The 21,210-nt window shown below is 44.3% G+C and overlaps 1 protein-coding gene across 1 annotated transcript in view; it reads right to left on the bottom strand.

Annotated features, from left to right (window-relative positions):
* Positions 1–21,210, bottom strand: part of Shc4 (SHC adaptor protein 4) — a 98,081-nt gene that overhangs the window by 13,258 nt on the left and 63,613 nt on the right. Inside the window, exons 7-10 of the mRNA XM_051183501.1 lie at positions 11,323–11,447; positions 9,317–9,481; positions 5,957–6,017; positions 3,079–3,252 (exon numbers count right to left, since the gene is read on the bottom strand). Coding sequence (XP_051039458.1) covers positions 3,079–3,252; positions 5,957–6,017; positions 9,317–9,481; positions 11,323–11,447 — 525 coding nt within the window. The remainder of the gene's footprint in view (positions 1–3,078; positions 3,253–5,956; positions 6,018–9,316; positions 9,482–11,322; positions 11,448–21,210) is intronic.

The following is a 21,210-nucleotide window of genomic DNA, read 5'->3' as shown; positions in this document are numbered from 1 at the left end:
CCTTAGGGGTGCCCCAAATGCCCAGCAGGCTAAACACATTGAATCCTAATAGGGAACAAAGATTGGGAGAGCATTAGGAAAAGTACTGGCACTGATGCAGGCAGAAGGCAAAGGCTAAAGATAAACCCACTGAAATCAACATGGCAGTTTCTCAGAAAATTGGGAATCAATCTACCTCAAGACCCAGTAATACCACTTTTTGGCATATACTCAAAGGAGGCACATTCACACCACAAGGGCAATGTCCATAGCAACATTATTCATAATAGCTAGAACCTAGAAGCAACCTACATACCCCTCAACTGAAGAATGGATAAAGAAAATATGGTCCATTTACACAATGGAGTACCACTCAGTGGTAAGAAACAATGAAATCCTAAAACTTGCAGGCAAATGGACAGAACTAGAAAAAACATCCTGAGTGAGGTAACCCAGACCCAGAAATACAAATACAATATGTACTCACTCATAAGTGGATACCAGACATAAAGCAAAAGATAACCAACCTACCTACAATCTACAATTCCACAGAAGCATCAAGCCTCTTCCAGAAACAGATGGAAGTAGATGCAGAAATCCACAACTAACCATTGGGCCAAGGTCCGGGAGCATGATTGGAAGTGAGGGAGGAGCAATAATATGAACAAAGGAGTCAAGACCATGATGGGGAAAGCCACAGAATCAGCTGACTCGAGCTAGTAAGAGATCACTGACTCAGGTCTGACAAATGGGGAACCTGCATAAGACCCAACTAGACTCCCTTAATATAGGTGACAGTGGTGTGACTGGGACAATATATGAGGTCACTGGCAGTGGGTTCAAGACCTAACACTAATGCACAAACTGACTTAGTGGAGCCCATTCTATATGGAAAGATACCTTGCTCAACCTAGACACAGGGATGTGTGGGTAGAGAGGTGCCTTGGTCCTTCCTCAAGGAGATGATGGGACAGATTTAATAGACTTCTTGGGGGAGGCCTTACGCTCTCTGAGGAGCCGATGGGATGTGGAGTAGAGTAGAAGTGAAGGGAGTGGGAGGAGAGGAGGGAAGGGGAACTAGGATTAGAATAAAAAAAATTGACTTAAAAAAGACTTTAAAAAAGATAAGCTCACTGAGGTCAGAACAAGGCAGCCTTGTTTGCAACTATTAGCAGGGATTGGTTTTGCTGTGGATTAACTTGGCCACTTCTATTATTCCTATGCCTAGAACAAAAGGCTAAGTGTACTCAGTTACCTCTAAAAGCATCTCTGTAACAAATATTGCCTTTATCCACATAGGACATCTCACACAGGACAACTGCATGAATTTACTGCAGCATTAATGAATATCCAGTCACCACCTCCCAACATTCCCTCTGTGATCAACAGAGGTTCACTTCCTTCCAGGAAAACCCAGCTGCCTCTGGTTCTTCTACCTTGGCCCAGCAGTCAGCTCCCAGATGGCCAGTCCTTCCGGGCAGCCAAGGTCCTGCCCTGCCTCAGATGGCCCACATCCAGACGATTCTTGGGGCTGGACAGGCCAGCTCACTTGGGCCCTGTGTAGGACAGTGCCGGCAGAACACACAGGCTCTCTGTGGAGTTGGCCAAAGCTCTCACAGGCCTGTGCTGTTGTGCCTTCCCCTCTACCCAGTCCCATTCTCTTCCTTGGCATCATGGTGTGTATAGACATGAAATGCCAGCCTCCAACTTAGTATCCGCTTCCAGAGGACAAGCCTGGCTACACTTTGTGAGAAGAGCCATCTTCTCTGCAAAGGATAGAACACCTGGCACTGTCAGTGGGGGCCACTTCATCTAAGGCTCTGTTGATGGCCAGGCCCAACAAAATCTTTGAAATGTGCCAGCTCACAGCCACCCTAGCTGAAATGCTGCTGCTTTTGGCAGCTCTGAGGAAGCTTCCTGGGGGGGGGGGGGTGACAGGTCCTCTTCAGGGACTGCTTCCCCAGCTTTGGAGCAAGCCAAGTCTGATATCACACTGATCGCTGAACCCAGTATTTTGTGGGAAATGCTGTTGTTTCTTTTTCAAAAGATTTTAGGCTTTAGGCTTATTTAGCTTCTATTTATCTCTGTTCATTCTTAAGCATTCACCACCCCAAATACATTGGCAGGAAGACAATTGCTGGTCTCATTGTATCTGGCCCACAATTGAAGTGTATGACTGGAGAACACAGTGTCTCCTGTTTGTGCTGTACAGATGCCACACCAAGGGGTTTGAGGTGGTTAAAGTTAGCACCGCCACTAACAGGACAGAAATAGTGGCCATTGTTTCTCTTGCAAAGAAAAAAATACAGGATTACCAGCTGGTTTTGAGAGCCCTTCCTTGATCAAAAACACACATTAGAAACTCAAAAGAAATGGAAGTAAATTCAGTGTTGAATTATTTAAAAGCCATGGGCTAAATCCTTAAAATCTATAACATGTCCACAGAGATCTGATTTGTCATTAACTACAGAAAAGGACCGAGGTCAAGAATTTGCAGGGGAAGGAACTGGCCTACAAGCCTCACACTCAAGTGCAAGGTAAAGACAGAACCCACTCCTGAAGATTGTTCTGAATGCCTTTGCATTTTTTGTGCATGTGTGTGAACATACAAAAATAAATACATAATTTTTAAACCTTTTAAAGAAATCCTTTAATTTCCCATAGATGAAGCCAGGGAAATAATTTTTTAAATGAGAGACCGTGCCTATGCCTATTGGTTCCTCAAACGGTAAGTTCAAGTCTTAATCACCTGTCTAATTTAGCACAACCACCTCATCGCACCCAAAATGCAGTGACTTGGCCTGTTGGGCAAAGAGAAGAGAGCCACAGGAAGCAGAGGGTGTGAGGCCATATATAGAGATCGGAGTGCCTGTAAGCCGATCATTGCTGGCATTTACCAGTTAGCCGCAGGCATAAGGACAGGGGCATTAGGCAGATTGTTCAGGGCACCAAGAGGAGTCAGTGCTGCCAACAGCTTAATTTAGACATGTGACCTTCATAACCAGAAGAACTGGGGGCTGTTGTTCCCAGACACCAAGTGTATGGTGATTGCCACAACACCAGGATGCTAGTAATAGAGGCAATGGGAAAGGCACTTACTTCTAAGTTGCCATGTGCTCCCTTGTGGCTGGTTTGGGCTTTGCTGTCCAGCACAGCCATGGGTACCCTGAAGAGCCTGTGTATTGACATAGCAGGGGTCATCAAAGAGATCCACTCGGCAGGAGTGCTTCATCGATGCGGCATCAGTGTGCATCCCTCTCTCGTGGGGAATCCCTGCAGTGGTTAGCAGTGGACAGTGCATTAAAATTTTGCTATTAAACCATGTCTGAATTGAAGAGCAACAGGCAGCTGTGTGTCTCACATGCCCACCCCAAACAAGGACTTAACTCTGACAGTTAGGTCGTTGAGGAAAACTCACCCTCCCTCTGGCCTCCCTCCCTCCTCTCTGCCCTATTCCTCCTGTCAGTTGTGCCACTGACAAAAACAAACACTGGAAAAGCAAGAAGACCTGAAAGAAATGGCCCATGAATGCAAGGACCTGCCTCGCACACAGCACTAGCTCAGGGTGCTAGTCCAGGAAGAAGGAAAACATATCTTACTGAACAGAACATCTATCACTAACCCCCTCCTAAGGAATTGTTGCTTAATACAAAGTCTTACTTCCTTTGCACTAAATTAACTTAAAAGTAAGTCAATGAATGAATACAGTTCTTATATTTTTGGTTGTGAGCCTAGTCTTTTTTTTTTTTTTTTTTTTTTTCTCCTCCCAAAGGTTTTTCTTGCCAAGCTCAGCCTTGCACTGGCTGCTGCCGTTTAGCTGTATTTGGTAGAATGGCATCTACCCTCACACTAGTCCCACGTCAGCCCAGTCTACACACCATGGCCAAATGCTCTTTTAAGACTGAAAACCCAATCACATTTCCCAGAGAGTTTAAAAGCCATCTAGTTTCTTCCCATACTCTGCCGGGCTTTTCTATCTACCTGGCTTCCCTAGGACAGCCCTGGCAGGGTCACACTGGCCTTCTGCACCACGATTGCCACTTAAACCTCAGAAAGCTCAAACCTCTCTAGACTAGATGATTCTCTGCTTCCCTGGAAGTTTGGACTTAAGCTGTGAAGGCCATTCCATGGGAGTAATTGATTCTGTCATGTCTGTTACTGGTTAAGGTCTGTACTGCATCTAGGCTGCATGTTCCGTGAAAGCAAGGGCAACGTGCCTTGCTCACAGCTGCAATTCTTCGTGTGTCTGGCCTGGCACATCACTGTTACTGGATGCATGGGTATTAGCACAATCTTTCATGATCTGTGGCATGAAGGACTCCACATCATCCAGGCACATTTATAAGTTTCAGCTGTACGTGCTCCAGGATCGCCATGAGGTTGTACCCGAAGCAGTGACGTTCTGCTGGACCTGAAGCTGTGGCCCTTGACTGCCTTGGTGTAAGACAGCATTCCTTCTTCTATTGCTTTCGGCATGACACCCTTTGGTGTGGTTCAACCAGGACAGGGGCGCACCAGATTTCATGTGATGGTGAAGAGAGGGGTCCAGCAGGACGATGACATGCTTAATGCTGCTCCTCATTCCATATGTTTCTGTTTGTCAGCTGTTCTTGTCAACTCACAAGTGTCATGCTTGTATGTCGGAAACTCCAAGGGAGGATCCTGGCTCTACAGAGGGAGGGGCCACCAGGGCATTGTATTTGTGCCTTCTGTGACATATGACTGCTTGTTTGATCAAAGGGAGTTGGGGTATCTATTTTAAACTTACTTTCACAAATAAAGTGACTAAAAGATCACTGCAAAGCAGTCAAGGCCTAGAGACAATGCTTCTACTCATAGGACAAGCTCTTTCTAAGCAGCAGTATGCGCTTAGAAACAATAATGACCTAATAAGGTTGGGCTCTCATCCCCAAATGCTAACTCTTCTCGTGTTCAAAATTATCTAAAATGTATTTGTACATCTACTTTTACAACTAAATGCCATGAGGAACCTTAATAAATATCGCTGATAGGCTTGTTGAGTAAATGTAGACTACAGGAGACACAGAACAAGTCAACTTCAGCGTGGGAGAGCGTGCTGAGGGTGCTGTAGAGAGAACAAGGTCCACCCCATTGTTAAATGCAGCTGGCAGTTCCCAGGAGGGGGAGAAGAAGTTACAGTTCCAAGAGAGCATGGTTTCAGAGGCGCCTGCACTTAGTGTTAGGTTTCACCTTTTAGCCATATAACTAAGAAGTATAGATTGTACATTTGGTCTCAGCCAAAAGGCTGAGAAGTGATTAACTTGGGATTTTAATGGACTGTAAACAATTCCATAGGGGAAAAAAATGAGACACAGTCTCACTATATAACCCTGGCTTAAAACTGCTGTGTATACCAGGCTGGCCCTGAACTCACAGAACTCTGCCTGCCTCTACCTCTGGAATTCTGGGATTTAAGGCAAGAAGAACCACTATGGAATTTTAATTTCTATCAAAAGGAACTATGTTTTTAGAAAGCTGGCTGACAAATCTTTTGGTACAGCTTGTAGAATGGTGATAAACAGAGATATACTACAAACAAAACACCTTCATGTGTCCTCAATTATATAAAAATAAAGGCAGTAGGCTACATGGGCAAAAATAGATACAATAGGTGACAAATGGTCTGCTGAGTCTTTAAAAGTGGTCATCCAATTCCTTCCCCACCTCACCCTACAAGGCTTACCTTCTTAAATAAATAAATAGTTCTGACAATCAGAAAGACGTTACTAATTGGCAGTACAACTGCTTTTATAAACTTATTTCTAGGGACTCACATGAAAGCAAGGGAGAAGTGTGAAGCTCTTGAATGACACACGATGACATTCTGGCTTCTCTGGGAAACATGCAGCCCAAAGACTGTGTGTATAGTTTGATGTCTGTCATTTAAGAGCAGGGGCCACACATTCACACGGCTTAAAAGGAGTTGAAGTGGCATCTGGAAAGGCATTGTACCTACCGATTGACCCGCTCTGTTCCATACAGTTCTCATACACACCGCTGCACTTAGATTTCCCGGGCTGCATAAACAACAGATTGTAGGAGTTTATCAAGAGTACATATTCATAATATTCACAAAGAAAAAGATAGCTTTCAAGAAAGTATGGCAGGCAACGTGACTTTGTGGCACAGGAGAGGTCTGACAAGCTGGGAGTGGAGAATGTGAGGAGAAAATGCTACTTGATGGTCTTCCTTTTGGAGTTGGTTGCAAAAGTGAATCTGATGGTGGGTGACATCAAAAGGACTGTCCACATCCTGTGTCTTGAGAAGTCACATTCCAGCACTCAAAGTCTCAGCTAGAAAGTGATCCTTAATTTAATGTGTATGTATGTTTGTGGGTGTGTTTGTGAGTGTGTGTTCATTTAAGTATGGAAGGCAGAAGTCAGTGTTGGGAGTCATTCTTTGGGAGCTGTCCACCTGCCTTTTTGAGGCATGATCTCTCACTGGAACCAGGGGCTCACTGAATAGGCCAGGCTTGCTGGCTTGCTGAAGAGTCCCAGTTAGCTGTGACTGCCCCTTCTACAGTACTGGGACTACAAGCACATGCCATCTCACCTGACTTTTTTAAATAGGATTTCGGGGGATTAAGCTTGTGTCCTCATGCTTGCACAGGAAGCACTTTACAAACTGAACTATCCCAGTCTCTACCTGATTTTAAGATGACAAACTAGAACCCTGCTAGACTCACTGGTCACTCTTGAAAACCTCAGCCAATTAGAGGACTTCAGCCACCCTCATCTTGACATGTCTGCTCTTCAGCAATGGAATGAAGATGTGCTGACGCCTTGGGTTAAGTACAGCATGCATGCTTTAGAAGATTTATCTGAGGCTGGGGAGGTGACAACTCAATGTGTACAGCACTTGCTGCATACGTGTAAATGCTGGAGTTTGGATCCCCAGAGTCCATGCAAAGCCCTATGGAGTAGAACTCTGTAACCTCAGACAATGTGTAGGAGAAATGGGAGGCAGAGATAGATGAATGTTCAGAATCTCCCACAACATCTAGCCTATGATATAAAGCAAAACAAAAGACCTCCTGTCTCAAGCAGAGTAGAAGCAAGGACTCGCCCTCCGACTGTCCTTTGGCAACATGCACATGCCCTTGTACATGAATATGTACACCACACACACACACACACACACACACACAGAGAGAGAGAGAGAGAGAGAGAGAGAGAGAGAGAGAGAGAGAGAGCGCACCGCACATTTTTAACAATTAAAATAAATGAGTAAACTTAATAGACTTATCTAACAATAACATGTAAGATGATCTGAGGGCATAAAATCAGTGACAGGCATGTGGCTTTCAGAATCATTTAAGCAAGTAGGACCAGAACTTGATAAAGTTCAGTAAAGTCTGAATGAGTAAAAAGGATATTCACCTAGGAGAAGCCTGGATGTTGGACACAAATTGATATGTGATGGGAGATGTCATTCTGTAAATGTTTCTCATACTGGTTAATGAATAAAGCACTGTTGGCCAATAGGAAAGCAAGATAGGCAGGACTAGGATTCAAGGAGGATTCGAGGAAGTAGTAAGGAGGGGTCAACATGGAGAGATTGGGGAGAGCAGACGCCACCCCCACTCCCCAGTAAGATGAGACCACGTGGAAATACTTAGATTAATAGAAATGGGTTAATAATTAAGACAGAGCTGGCCAATAAGAAACTAGTACCTGGCCAACAGAATTATATCAAATACAGAGTCTCTATGTGTTATTTGGAGCTGGTGCCACTGTGGGTCCAGACTGGCGGGAAAAACCTACTCGTAATAGATATGTGCTCCAAAATGTAAGAAAGGGAAAAGTATATTGATAAGAGAAAGAGGGACAGTAGCATGAATAAGCAAGACTAGGGGAATTGAATATGGCATGGTAGTGTGCCTTTAACACCTGTTGTACTCATGAAGCAGAGGCAGGTGGATTTTGATGACTTCAAACCAGGGCTACATAGTTTGGTATTAGAGCTGAAGAAGCAGGTACAGGCTGAAGGTAGAAAAGATAGAGGGCAGATGTGTACTCGGGCTAGAGGCAAGATCTAAGCCCAGGAGGAGCCATGGAAATACTCACAGGGTGGCAAGGTAGGGCTGGGTTTTCAAGGAGGAAATGGAAGGAACTATAATAGAAAAAGACTCAACTTACCTGTGAAAGCATAAGGAATGGGCTCAGTGGATAGAAAGCTTCCCAGAGAAGCCTAAAGACTGTGGCTCAGGTCTGGAGCACCCATGTAAATACCAGACAGCTCCCAGCAATCCCAACATACAAGAAGCAGGGAGAGAGAATCTGTCCAGCAAGCTGGGTGCTTGACTAGCTGAACAGGCAAGTCCTGAGTTCAGCAAAAGACCCTGCCTCGGTAAATATGGTGAAGAGTGATAGAGATCAACCTCTGGCCTCCATGTGTGCTCACACACATATGATTACACACATATGTACATATCTTCACACAACAAATGTGCAAAACCAAATTCCAAGGTGGATCATGGTGATAAACGGCAACACATATGGTAGAACAAATGCAATGAGTCAAATGTTACGCATGTGAGGGTCCACTGTAAGGATTCTTTCAACTATAATTAAAAAAAATGTCAGATGGAGAGAGGGGGATCTAGGAGCAAAAACAGTAAAAGGTTCAATAAGGGAGTACCAAGATGAAAATAATGTTGAGGAAGCCAACAGAAGAGGACTCAAGAAACAGCATCCAATAGGTGCCAGCCCTAAAGATGCAGGGCTACTAAAGGGAGAAGTCCATTAAGCAAGTAAGTAACTAGTGGCCATTGTAAAAGTCACTTATATCAGGTTGTCAAAGCAGAGTTCCGATCTCAAAGTCACGGTGTTCATGTGAGAACACGGATGGAGACTGTGGTCCCTAGAAGTGGGAGTGAAAAGAGGAGGGCCAGTGATAGTTGGGTTGCAGTGGCCAAAGCGTATCCACAGGAAGAAGGGAGAGAACCAACAGGGTGAGTTTGAGACAGAGACGGACGGAACAAGGACATCTAGCTGGTAAGAGGGGTGGGTCAGCACAGGGCAGGGTCACATTCAGTGACTCAGGAAGAGAAGCAAGAGCCGGGGAAGACTGGGGGATGTGGATAAAGACGAGAGTGATGCATTGGGTTTTTCCAGTAAAGGTAGACATGAGGTTGTCTGCGGAAGCAGTGGATAGGGTGTTGGGAATGAAAATAATCCAGCATAGATTGTGATTTGCCCTGCTTTTGAGGAAGATGGTACTTTTGATAAACTCATCACATTTAGAAAATCCTCAAATCGAGGGCTGTAGTGGTAAGAGCAGAATCACATCTCTGGTACAAGAAAACAGTACTTACTAAATAGCACAACTTCTCGCACTGGATAGGGCAGTAAGCCATTTGGTCTGTAGCTTGAACCTTGACCCGCACATCTGAAATGCCGCCTGCAGGTGGCTGCTTCCCTGGCATTGCGTTGTAATAGTCATGATCTCTGTCTTCAGATGTGCCATCCACGTGTACCTCCTCACTGCAAGGGGAAAAAAAGAAGCCCAAAGAGACTGGGTGGGAATTCAAAGGCTATATGGGACAGAGAAAGATCAGAGCCAAGCAAATCATCCTGGAAAACTGTGCATTGTGTTTTAAGATTATTGCTGTGATTAAGCAACATCAAACATCTGGACTGCCATGCTGAACTGTTGAGAAGTCTGTAGATAATCCAAATGGAGGAAGCCAGCAAAGAGTGTCAAGGATGAGGTGTTTGCATTTTTCTCCATTAGTAATAATATTGATGGCAAGCGATGGCTCTTCTGGGTGGAAGGCTGTTTCAACACAGCATCATAAAAATGTAAAGTCTTCTTAAGAATCTCTGGCTCACTTAAGTTGCTTCACTTTGTAAATGTTTTGGCCAAAGAAAATTGAGATATTGTTCTTTGGGTAGAGGGCCTAGCCCAGTGTACTTAACTAAAATGAAAAAGGATAAAGAGCTGTGGCCAGCTATCTTGTCTGCACAAATCTAGACAAGTATGGTATTCATAAAAAAAACTATTAGAGTCACATGTGGTGAGGGGGAGAATTCCTTAAACATGTGATTATTTTAAAATTTGAAACGGGATAAAAAAGAAACAAATAGGCTTTTCTTCCAAATTGGAATTAACAAGTTTCTTATTAAAAGAATAAGTCAAATCAAGTCTCTTTATGAGTTTGCATGCATGTGAAGGGCGATGTGATTGAGTGCTGGCATGTGTGTGTGTGTGTGTGTGTGTGTGTGTGTGTGTGTCCCTGGCACACAGGCAGAGGCCAAAGCACAACTTGGGGAAGTCAGTTCTTGCCTTCATCCTTGTTTTGTGGGAGTGGCTTATCTGCTGCTTCCCTGTAGACTTCACCCTCCCATATCACCATAGGTGGTCAAGGATGGCAGATGCATGTCCCCCAGGGTCATGGTTTTACTTGGGTTCCTGGGATCAGAACCCAGGTCATCAGGCCTGAGTGCTGAACACATTTACCCACTGAGCCATCTTCCCAAGCCAAATCAAGTCTTTTTAGAGGGTCCTAGCCTACCAACCCACATGATGGTGTAGGATCCCGGTAAAAGCACCAGGGCTCCCTGTAAACCTTCTCTCTGCCCTGGACTACCTGCCTCATAAAGAGGCATCTCTGAACCCAGTGCTTTTTGATACACAGGATGACAATTTGGGGAAGGGTACATTTAAAAATACCCAAGGGTTTCATTTCTCGAGCATGAACTTAGTGGCAGGTGGTGGCCTGAAAGGATCAGGCCAGCTTTTTGGGTCACATCTGCTCCACCCCACAGACTACAGCCAGTTATAATGCCTACCAGCAGCTAACAGATTCCCGAGGAGATCTTTCTTACTATTTTATTCTTGGGTTTGGGTTTGGTTTTTACTAATATGCATGAGATCCTGGATAAAGAAAATCTGAGGAACTTGTTAACATTTGTTATTTTAGAACTCTGTGCAGTCCACAGTTTTGTGTAACACTGAAGAAATGGGGTTGATTCCTTCCCATTGTAGTGTCAGAAGACTGTCTGGATAAACATGAATGGAGGAAGAGTAAATAGCTCTTATTTTTGCACTGAAACTGTTACTTGTAAGAAAAATATTCATCTCATTCGTGAACTTCAAAAAACCATACTAAGTTTTTTGGTGCTTTCTTTTTAGACAGGGCCTCACTGTGTATCCTTGACTGGCCTAGAACTTCCTGGGTAGACCAGGCTGGCCTTGGACTCCAGAGATCAGCCTGCCTTTGCCTTCCAAGTGCTGAGGTTAAAGGTGTGTGCCGTATGCCCCACCATCATAGTAATGTTTCAAATATTCAGAATGTTGAATAATTATAGAACTCTTAACTGACCTTTCCCAAGTGTTCAAGGAAGGATTTTTCAAGAACTGTTTGAACCGGAGTTCAAAGGCCTGCCCTATGGTGCTTATAACATCTTGGGCCATTCCACTGTGACATTCTAGTATGTGGCACGCTGTGAGAAGACACACAAAAAATACCATGAGGATGTTATACAAAGTCAAAACAGGCCCCTGAACAAGGAAATTGTAGTTACATTTTTTTTTAAAAAGGTTACTCACTTAATTTCTAAATAGCATAATAATCAAATCTCATATTCCATACAAATCAATGAGAAAAATACTCAAAATCTACATATCTAAACTTAGAAATTTTGCTTTTAAGGTAAATATTTAGGGCTCACACTTTAATAAGCTCATCTTAAATATTTTTACAACATTTATTTTGTGTGTGCGTGTGTGTGTGTGTGTGTGTGTGGCTCAGAGGAAAACTTGTGAGGTCAGTTCACTCCCTCTACCATGTGAGTCCTTGGATAGAACTGAGGCTTGATAGCAGGCATCCTTATCCACTGAGTCTGGAAAGCCATCTTGACTAAATGACGTTACTATCAGCTTCCTGCTAGCTCTTAAATTCAATGCAGGAGATCAGAAGTGCAGCAGTCACACGGAAAGCACTCACACAGGAAACCAGGTTTGAGACCTTGTGTTGCATGGTACATTACAGAAGTCAGGAGCAAAAGGCAATTTCCAAAGCCACCCCGAAATGAGCAGCTGGCAAGGATACAGTTGAGGAGACACCTTCCTCCACTCAACTGTGCCTTGTCATTGCTGCCATAAACAAGTGATGCAGATGGGAAGCCTTGATGAAATCCCACTGAAGAACTTTATAAAAAGACTAAATTCCAGATTGGGAGGAGGTGTCATTACCAGATACTGACAGGTTTAATAGATGTAGTCTCAAAGAAGCAGCCACTAAGGCAGTTTTCACAGGTTAAACAAGGTAGGGGCAATTAACAGCATGTCACCATTAACAAATAGATTGCTACTATATGCAGCTGTCTCCTACCACCTCTCTGCAACTAACCACCTCTCTGAGGCTAACCTTGAGCTCCTCATCTTCCTTGCCTCCATACCAAGACGCTTAAATTGCATCAACCATACCCAGCTGTACCATCATCCTTGACTCGGTTAGAATGTGGTGCCATGCTTGGAGCTTTGCAATATGGAGAGTTAATTGACTGAACTTTCCCAAGGATGACTTAGGAAGAATACTTAGGCTTATTTATAGACAGGAGTAATAATAACAAAAAAGTTAAAAATAGATAGGAGTAGTAAACCCTGTGAGAAATAAAAGATTAAAAGGCAAAATATTTGGATACTTTTGTAGCTGGAGTTTCTTTCCGCCTGGTCCCACAGCTGATTAGCCCCAAATAAACACACAAAAACTTATATTAATTTATAAAATGTTTGGCCAGTGGCTTATGCTTCCTACTCGTTAGCTCTCTCTTATTAACCCATTTCTATTCATCCTAATATTTCCACCTGCTCTTGGCTTCCCAGGTAATGCCTCAGCATGTTACTCCTGCCTCTACATGGCATCTGTCCTTGCAGCCTCCCTCTGTGTCCTCTCCCCAGCCTTCTCCTCATCTGGTAGTCCCACCTACACTTCTTGCCTGGCTACTGGCCAATCAGTGTTTTTTTTTTTTTTCATCAACCAATAAGAGAAACATATACACAGAACAGTATCTCCCATCACACTTTAAAGAATTGAGGCATGAGGGAAAGTTTGATAGTAGTTTAATACATGTGAGAATGTAGTTGCTGTTTTAAGTGAGTTATTTTCTCAGACCCGGAAAAGGAAGAAATGCACTGCGGACACCATTTGGGCATTCTTTATTGTGACTTTATCACCGAAACACATTCATCAACAGGACGTCTGAAGAAGGAGGAAGGCCTGCTTTCATGAGTTTAAACCTGAAGCAGAGCCTTGGGAGGTTTGTTCATTTCTAATCTCATACATGCATGGCTCAATTAAAAATGAAATCAAAATGAGAATGACACCAAAGTAGAACCAACAACTGTAACTATCTTTCATTCTGGTTGAGAAGATGTCAAGAGGCAAAGCTCAGGGAGAGGCAGAATATTTGAGCACAAGTAAGTAAACAGGCAGCACTGACTTCTGTTGAGAGAGGTAAAAGGATTCTAGAAGTGCTCTGTGAAAAAGATTCAGAGTTGAGTTCTGATTCCAATCATGCCATAACCTGTGTAGTCATGACCAAGCTACTTGTGGTGGCTTGAATGAGAACGCCCTCACACGTTTGAGTATTTTAATAATTGGTCCCAAGCTGGTGGAACTCTTTGGGAAGGATTAGGAGGTGTGGTCTTGTTAGGGAAGGTGTGTCCCTGGTGGGGGTAGTTTCAAAAGCCCATGCCACTCCAGCATGCTCTCTGCCTTGTGTTTGTGTGCTGTGGGAATAATCCTCCTGTAGGCTGTGAATATGTATTGCTCCCATTGATTAATAATAAAAGCTGTTTGGCCTAAGGCAAGTTAGGATAAGGTTATATGGAACAATCAAACTGAGGACTTGGTGAAGAAGGGAGGTGTCAGGAGAGGTGTGAGCCAGCTTCCCAAGAAACAAGATGCCAGAAAACCAGAACCAGTATTGCCATGGTCATGGCAATGCATAGATTAGTAAAAACAAGTTAATTTAAATGTGAAAGCTAGTTAGTAATAAGCCTGAGCCATAAGCCAAATACTTTGTAACTAAAATTAAGTCTCTGAGTGGTTATTTAACAGAGAAACATCTGTTTACATACTTGTGGATCAGATGTAAGCTCTCAGCTACTGCTCTAGCACCATGCCTGCCTGCTTGATACCATGATCCCCACCATGATGGTCATGGTCACACACTCTTAAACTATAAATCCCTAATGAACTCCTTCTTTTACAAGATGCCTTGGTTGTGGTGTTTTGCCACAGCAATAGAAAGGTAACTATAACACTACTCCATAGCAAGGTCCTCACTTTCACAGACAATAAGGCGGGCAATCTGTTTACTTTAGAGAAAGTCTGGCTTTTCTTTTTCATAGCAACTTAAGCCCTCTGAGGAACAGGAAAGCAAGCTAAGAACAGAGGAAGAATTAAGCCCAATTACCACTCTCTGGCACACTCTAAGATGTTTTGGGTTTTTTTTCCCAGCATCTCTGACTTGAATGCCTAGAGATGTTGATTTTGTCTGTCTCCAAAATAATTTTCTGCCTTGCTTTGATTACCCTGTAGAGTGTAGGAGTAGAGTGTGAATCACATACAAAAATGCCAAGCCAGAATACTTGGTCAGGAACTACCCTCTCTGCAGCTGCCAAGCAAGAGAAGAAAGACAAATACATAAACAGTTCCATGTCCCCAGGCTGAAAGTGACTCTTAGTTACGTCAAAATAGCCATGGCAGTCTGAACTTTGCTGTCCACATCTGGAACTAGTGCAGACCTGGTTTCTTTGCCAAGCCCACAATCCTGCCTGTGCATATCAGTAAGAGCTAGGAAGAGTCATAGGAGCTGGGCAGTGGTGGCTCATGCCTTTGACTGCAGCACTCAGGAGGCAGAGGCAGGCAGATCTTTGTGAGTTCTAGGCCAGCCTGATCTACAGAGTGAGTTCCACATCAGTCAGGGCTGCTGCTATACAGAGAAACCCTGTCTGGAAAAAAAAACAAACAAACTAATGAAAACAACAACAAAGGAGTTTTGTTTCTTTAAGTTTCTCAGAGGATGAGTCTGTGACCATCATGGCTAGGAGTGTGGCAGCAGGGAGGCAGGCATGGCAATGACACAGTCAGCGCAGAGATTGCATCTTGGTCCTCAAGCAGCATGAAGCAAAGAGAGATAACTGGGAATGATGTGAGCTTCTGAAACCTTAAAGCTCACCCCCCCACCCACCCACCCCAGTGACATATCACCTCCAGGATCTCACTGTGTATCCCTGGATGTCCTGGAACTCACTACGTAGAAGTGGCTGGCCTCCAACCACAGAAATCCACCTGCCTCTGCCTCCTGAGTGCTGATATTAAAGGTATGCACCACCACTCTCTGCTAGCAGTCTGCTCATTCTTCATAAAGGCCAACATTTGTCTAGAATTAGATCTTGAAAATGAAACAGTCCAAAGGTCAGTGGCTCAGATCATCCACCAGATGGTGCTGTGGGACGTTAAATGCAGCACATGCCAAAGCAACTGAAAACAACACAGTACTTCCTAACCAGACATAAGTAAGCGGGTCCCTTTAGGTTGATTTTCTTTGGCGGGGACTTTTGTTTTACAATTCTCTCTCAGTATTCAGCTCATGGCTGGCTTTCCTATACACAAATAGTCCAGGGAAATGGGGGCCTCTTTTTAGATTAAGTTGAGGCTAATATGCAAACCTCCTTAGCTTGCCACAGCTTTGGAGAGCTGGGGACAGCATGGACTTCCCCTCAGTCACTGCAGGAGAAGGCTGGCCTTGCCACTAACATTTTTGCTGGAACTCCCCCTCCCTGAAAAGAAGGTGTCCATGAAAGGGTCCTGGCCCAGACACACATGTGACACCAGCTTGATCTGGATGTAAAAGTTGAACACGGTATAAGGGGTGGCACACTGAGGATTATCAGCAGGAAGCCGGCTCTCCTGTGCCCACCTCCATTTCCAGCAAGCCATTCTCTCCTCCTCGCCCTTGCCATCTGGCGCCTGCCTTCCTAAGGGCACCTCATCTGTCTGCTCTCTGCTGGGCTGAGTGGTGCTCTCTTCCCTTCAGTCCCCTATTTCTCAGTGGGTGACCACCGCCCCACAGTGTCTTCGCCAGGAGAAAGTCCTATTCCTCCTAAGTAGGTCATCTTAATCCGACTTCCTCCCCTTCTCAAACTGTGTCACCCCCGACTTCTCCACTCTCTGAGAGCCTTGGCCCTCTCCACTCTGCCTTCCTCTGTTGGTAATATATCCTTAGCTAAGAACTCGTTCCAAAACCTGCACCTGTAGCTGGTTCTAGTTTTCTCTTTCCCTCTTTCTCTCTTATCCCTTATGGTTTCTATTGCTGTGATAAAACACCATTACCAAAAGGCAACTTATGGAGGAAAGGGTTGATTTGGCTTATACTTCTACATTATAGTTCATCACTGAAGGAAGTCAGGACAGGAGGCCAAACAGGGCAGGATCCAGGAGGCAGGAGCTGATTTAGAGGTCATAGAGGGATGCTGCTAACTGGCTTGCACCTCGGGGCTTGTTCAGTCTTCTTTCTTATAGAACCCAGGACCACCAGCCCAGGAATAGCACTACTCACAATGGGCTGAGCCCTCCCCCATCAATCCCTAATTGAGAATCTCATGAAGGCATTTCCTCAATGAAGCTCCTTCCTCTCTAGCTTGTGTCCAGTTGACACAAAACCAGCCAGTACACTCCTCTTCCCACTCTGCTCCTCCCTGCCCTACCTCTAGCTCTCTCATCTCCCATCCCTCGAGACCTGCTTCTGGTGTTAGGCACAAGATGGGCATTAGCAGGCTTGGAGGCCATAAGGATGGGTACCAACCTTGTGGTCAATTTTGGGCCCCACCTCCCACTTTCCAGGTCGAAAAGTGGAGGTATAAGTGCTTTGTTGAGGCCCATGAGTGGAAAGGTATTTCCTTCTGGTCTAAGGAATGGAATCTGCCCTGGGTGGACACCTGCCATTCCCACACACGCTGAAGATTAGACATCCTATACTACTGAATCCAAGTGGGCCTATCAATCACCTGACCAGAAGGCCACCCACCCTTGGGAAAGTGAGATGTAAGCTAAGAGATAAGCAGGATACCTACCCCCTAAAAAACTACTGTGCTTGTAGCCCCGGTAAGTCTCTCCCTCCATGCAGTTGTTCGCAGGTCTTCTTTGCTAAGCATGTCGCTTTCCTGAGTTCTACCTAAAAAGCTTAACTTCTTTCCCTTCACTGGATACCGACCGAAACCTTAGGCATATTTGCCCTGGTACTCTGGGCTTTCTCCCTGTTTTCTGTGAAGGCCCCTTAATCCCACTTCTATAGCTGCTTGTAGACTCCTGTTACTGCCGACTGAATTCAAAGGCTGGCTCTCTTGATTTACTCCTCCTTCTCTTCCTCCTCTTCCAGGCAGCTACTGGGACTTACAGCCTGCCTGTCCTGTGGTTTCTCTCTCAAGCTCTAATGAAATGGTCCTTGAATTTCCTTCAGAATCTGTCTTAAAACTATTTTATTAATGAAACCAAGAGTCTATGAAAGGGGCTCCCCAGCCCTGGTAAACCTGGACAGGAGAACTGTCCTTCCCTTAGGTAACTTACTAGATAATTTTATGTCACCTTTCTGATTCCACTATTTTTATTCAAGGACTTAGGATATTTAAAATAATAGATATTTATTGTAAGAATTATAGAAAATGAAAGGTCCCAAGAGGAAATTAAAATCACCCCAAATCTCAGGGACAGTCACCATTAGCAGTTTTAACACAGGGCTTCCTAGTTTTGTTTGTTTGTTTTGTTTTGTTCTGTGTAAGGTCCCCCTCAAAAATCACGCAGGATCGCAATATACAAAGTATTCATATTCTTCTTTGTGCACTTAACAGCATAATGGACTTTTGCCCATGTCATTATCTATTCTTCCAAAACGGTCTTCATGACTACCTTGTTATACATGCTATGGGCTGATTTAATTTTTTATAGATGAATACTGGCATAATCTTTGCCTTAACATATAAACATTACACCACAGTGATTTTAATTGCTTGATCTTTGTGCACATCCTAATTACTTCCTGAGAAATGAAAGTGCTGGTTTATAGATCAGCTGGGGCAACAGCCTTTTGATGCAAATTGCCAAACAGCCCTGCAGAATGTTTGCACCTGTGCTCTAGTCGGCTGTACTCAAAATTAACTGCTTCTAAACCACACTCACCATTTCCCAACACTAGAAATTTAAAGATGAAATATGACATCTGTGAGGCGTGTGCTCTTGATTTCTAGTAAGGCCATCTTTCTTTCAAATGCTTCTTGGTGCCTTGCAATGCTCTTTTGTAAGGAAGTTGTGTTCAGGACTTGGAATTGGTTCACCCCTTTATTGGCCTGAGGAAAATCACATTTTTCATTCTTCCCCCAGATGGGGACTGTCTATATAGCTGCAAATTTTATATCTTCCTGCTTCAGCCTCCTGAGTGCTGGAGGTGTAGGTGTGTCACCATGCTGGATTTTCTCAACTTTAGTGTTTTCAAATATCTATATGGCATACTATTATTACCTACATTATGAAGATGACATGAGTTAACGTGGACAAAGTGCACCAGGCAGTGTCTGCAATGTGGTGAGCGTGTAATACGTGACAATACTTTTCTTTGCCTTGCTTCTCTGTTTCGCTGTTGATCCTTATTGACAAAAACCTCCACCTCCTTAGTGGCACTTCACTACAACTCATGTTGGATGATGCCTAGTCAGCAGGTGGTAACTGGGAGCCAGGAACACGCAACTTCTCTATTCCTTCATCAACCCTTTTTAGTCCACAGATTTGGTACAAACTGTTCCTCCATCCTTGAGGAAATTTAGACCATGAACAACTAGAACTTATGAGATCTTATCTGAATTGGAATCTCCAGTTCCAGACTGCTTTTCTGCTCTCCAATATCACTGTACAGATACAACTATAAGAAGCGTCAAACTACAGTTGCAGTACAATGACCTGGAACTCTGTAGACCAGGCTGACCTTAGACTCACAGAGATCCCCCTGCCTCTGCCCTGAGTGCTAGGATTAAAGGTGTGAGCCACCACAGCCCACACATAATACTTTTTATAAAGCTCAAAATCTTTGCTGGCACCTGGTGAGGTACCGACACCCTCCATTCTCTCTGGCTCCCTGGCTTCTGTTCTTTTCCCTTCTCTGAAATCCCATCTTTACGGATGCCCTCACCAGCCACACACAGTTATCTCATTACACTGTGCTTCACCTGCACAGATCCTGACTGAGCACAGACCCTGTGAAAGCTTCTATTCCCTTTGATACCTCTCCTCCCCATGCACTCTCTCTCCCCCTCTCTCTTTTCCTCTCTCTCTCTCTCTCTCTTCTCTCTCTCTCTCTCTCTCTCTCTCTCTCTCTCTCTCTCTCTGTGTATACTCAAACACTATGGTGGTTCTCTGCAGATGCATGAGACAGGGAAGGGAGAAACAGGTGAAGGGGAAAGAACTGATTTCTAAACCCAGGAAAATCACCTTATGATTTAAGTTATGTTTTCATAGACCCATTTTCCTGAGGAAAGAAAGATGAAAGACAAACAAAATTATGTTTTCTATTATTTATCCCCAAACACCAGAAGCTAAACATAAAAGACAACTATGGTCTGTCAAGATGGCTCAACAGGTAAAGGCACCGGCTGCCAAGTATGGAGACCTGCGTTCAATTCCCGGGCCCCATAAGAGGAAAGGAGGAAACGACTCCAACTAACTGCCCTCTGACCTCCACTGCCCACCATGGCATGTGCGTGGGAACACACAGCAAATAGACAAATACAGACCAACACACGAGGCTTAAGGATTTGAATCAGCCTATGACCTCCAACTGAAATGAGGGAACATTACTATTCTATCTAGTGTTCTGGACTGTGTCTTGTGCTTATTACCTGTATAACAAGTTGACATAAAAAGAAAAAAAAAATGAACCCTCTGTACTGTTTGTTCCTGAAAACCCCTCCATGAGCTCAGTCAACAATGCTCAAGAATGCCTTCTCAAAGCCTGCATGCCACTAGCTATGGGCTCCCTTCGTGCAATCCAGCTCTATGAGCCACTCAGCATAGAAGGAGCATTCTGTATCCTAATGTTTCCTGCTTGCTTCACTTAATTAATCAAGAACAACGATTTTCCATCACACAGCCCTCACACCGTCAGAACCTAACTCTGAACTTCAAACTCTTACTGTAGGTGACTCAAAATCAGAAGCATCAACTTGTCTACAGATATCCATTGACTCAGATGTTTGTGTCAACTATGAACTTGACAGTATGGGTGTGCTTGTAAGGAATTAAGTGAGATGGGAAGCCCCACCCACTATGGGTGTGCGATTCCCAGGCTGGGACCCTGAAGTGTATACATAGAGAAAGAGAACTGAGCAGCAAGTATGCACTTGCCTTTCTCTGCTTCCTGACGTTGGATGTGACATGACTTGGTGTTTCAGGCTCACATTACCTTGACTTCCCTGCCATGACAGCCACCCTTAAACAGTGGGCCAGAACAAACCCTTTCTCCCTTAAGTTACTATGGTAGGGTGCATGAACACAGCAACAGGAAAAAAACTAAGACAGTGACAGCTGCCAAGGTGAATTCACATCTGGATTCCAGATGGTATTTTTTAATCCTCTCTTTAAGGGGGTATGAGGGTCCCAGACTGGCCTGGAGCATGGCATATAGCTCAGTCTGGACTCATATAGGCAGTGATTCTGCTCCCTTGTCTATACATTTCATTATAAGAAACAAATGTTATTTAGAGGACTTCCCAGATATGCAAACAGTTAGTCAGTGGCTGTTTGCTGGTAGCTTTTCCTGTGTTCTGCTCCTCTATCTCCTAACTGCTCTGTTACAGTTATCCTTCAACATCATGCAGCTCAGAGCGACTCAGGTTCAATGGACTAAAGTGTTGGCCACCTGCTCTTTCCTGTCTGCCTTCTCAGGGCTGTGTCCTTCTTGGCAAGTAATTATCAAGCATCTCCCATGTACCAAGCTCTATGCCAATGGCTGCTTCTCATAATTTCACTCTGACAATCACACTGCTTTCATGGCTTCAGGCTTCTCCCTAAATGCACTTCCTGCAGCCTGCCAGATAAATCTTTCTAGATCTCTGCTCGTTAGCTCTTCCCCATCTGCCCCGTAGAGTGTTCCTTCTGCCATATGCACTCCCAAACATGCCATGTGTGTGCCCACCTTTGTGAGCTATCGT

Source organism: Phodopus roborovskii, unplaced genomic scaffold (genome assembly GCF_943737965.1).
Source record: "Phodopus roborovskii unplaced genomic scaffold, PHOROB, whole genome shotgun sequence".
NCBI lineage: Eukaryota > Metazoa > Chordata > Mammalia > Rodentia > Cricetidae > Phodopus > Phodopus roborovskii.
This window is presented reverse-complemented; position numbering and strand designations above follow the sequence as displayed.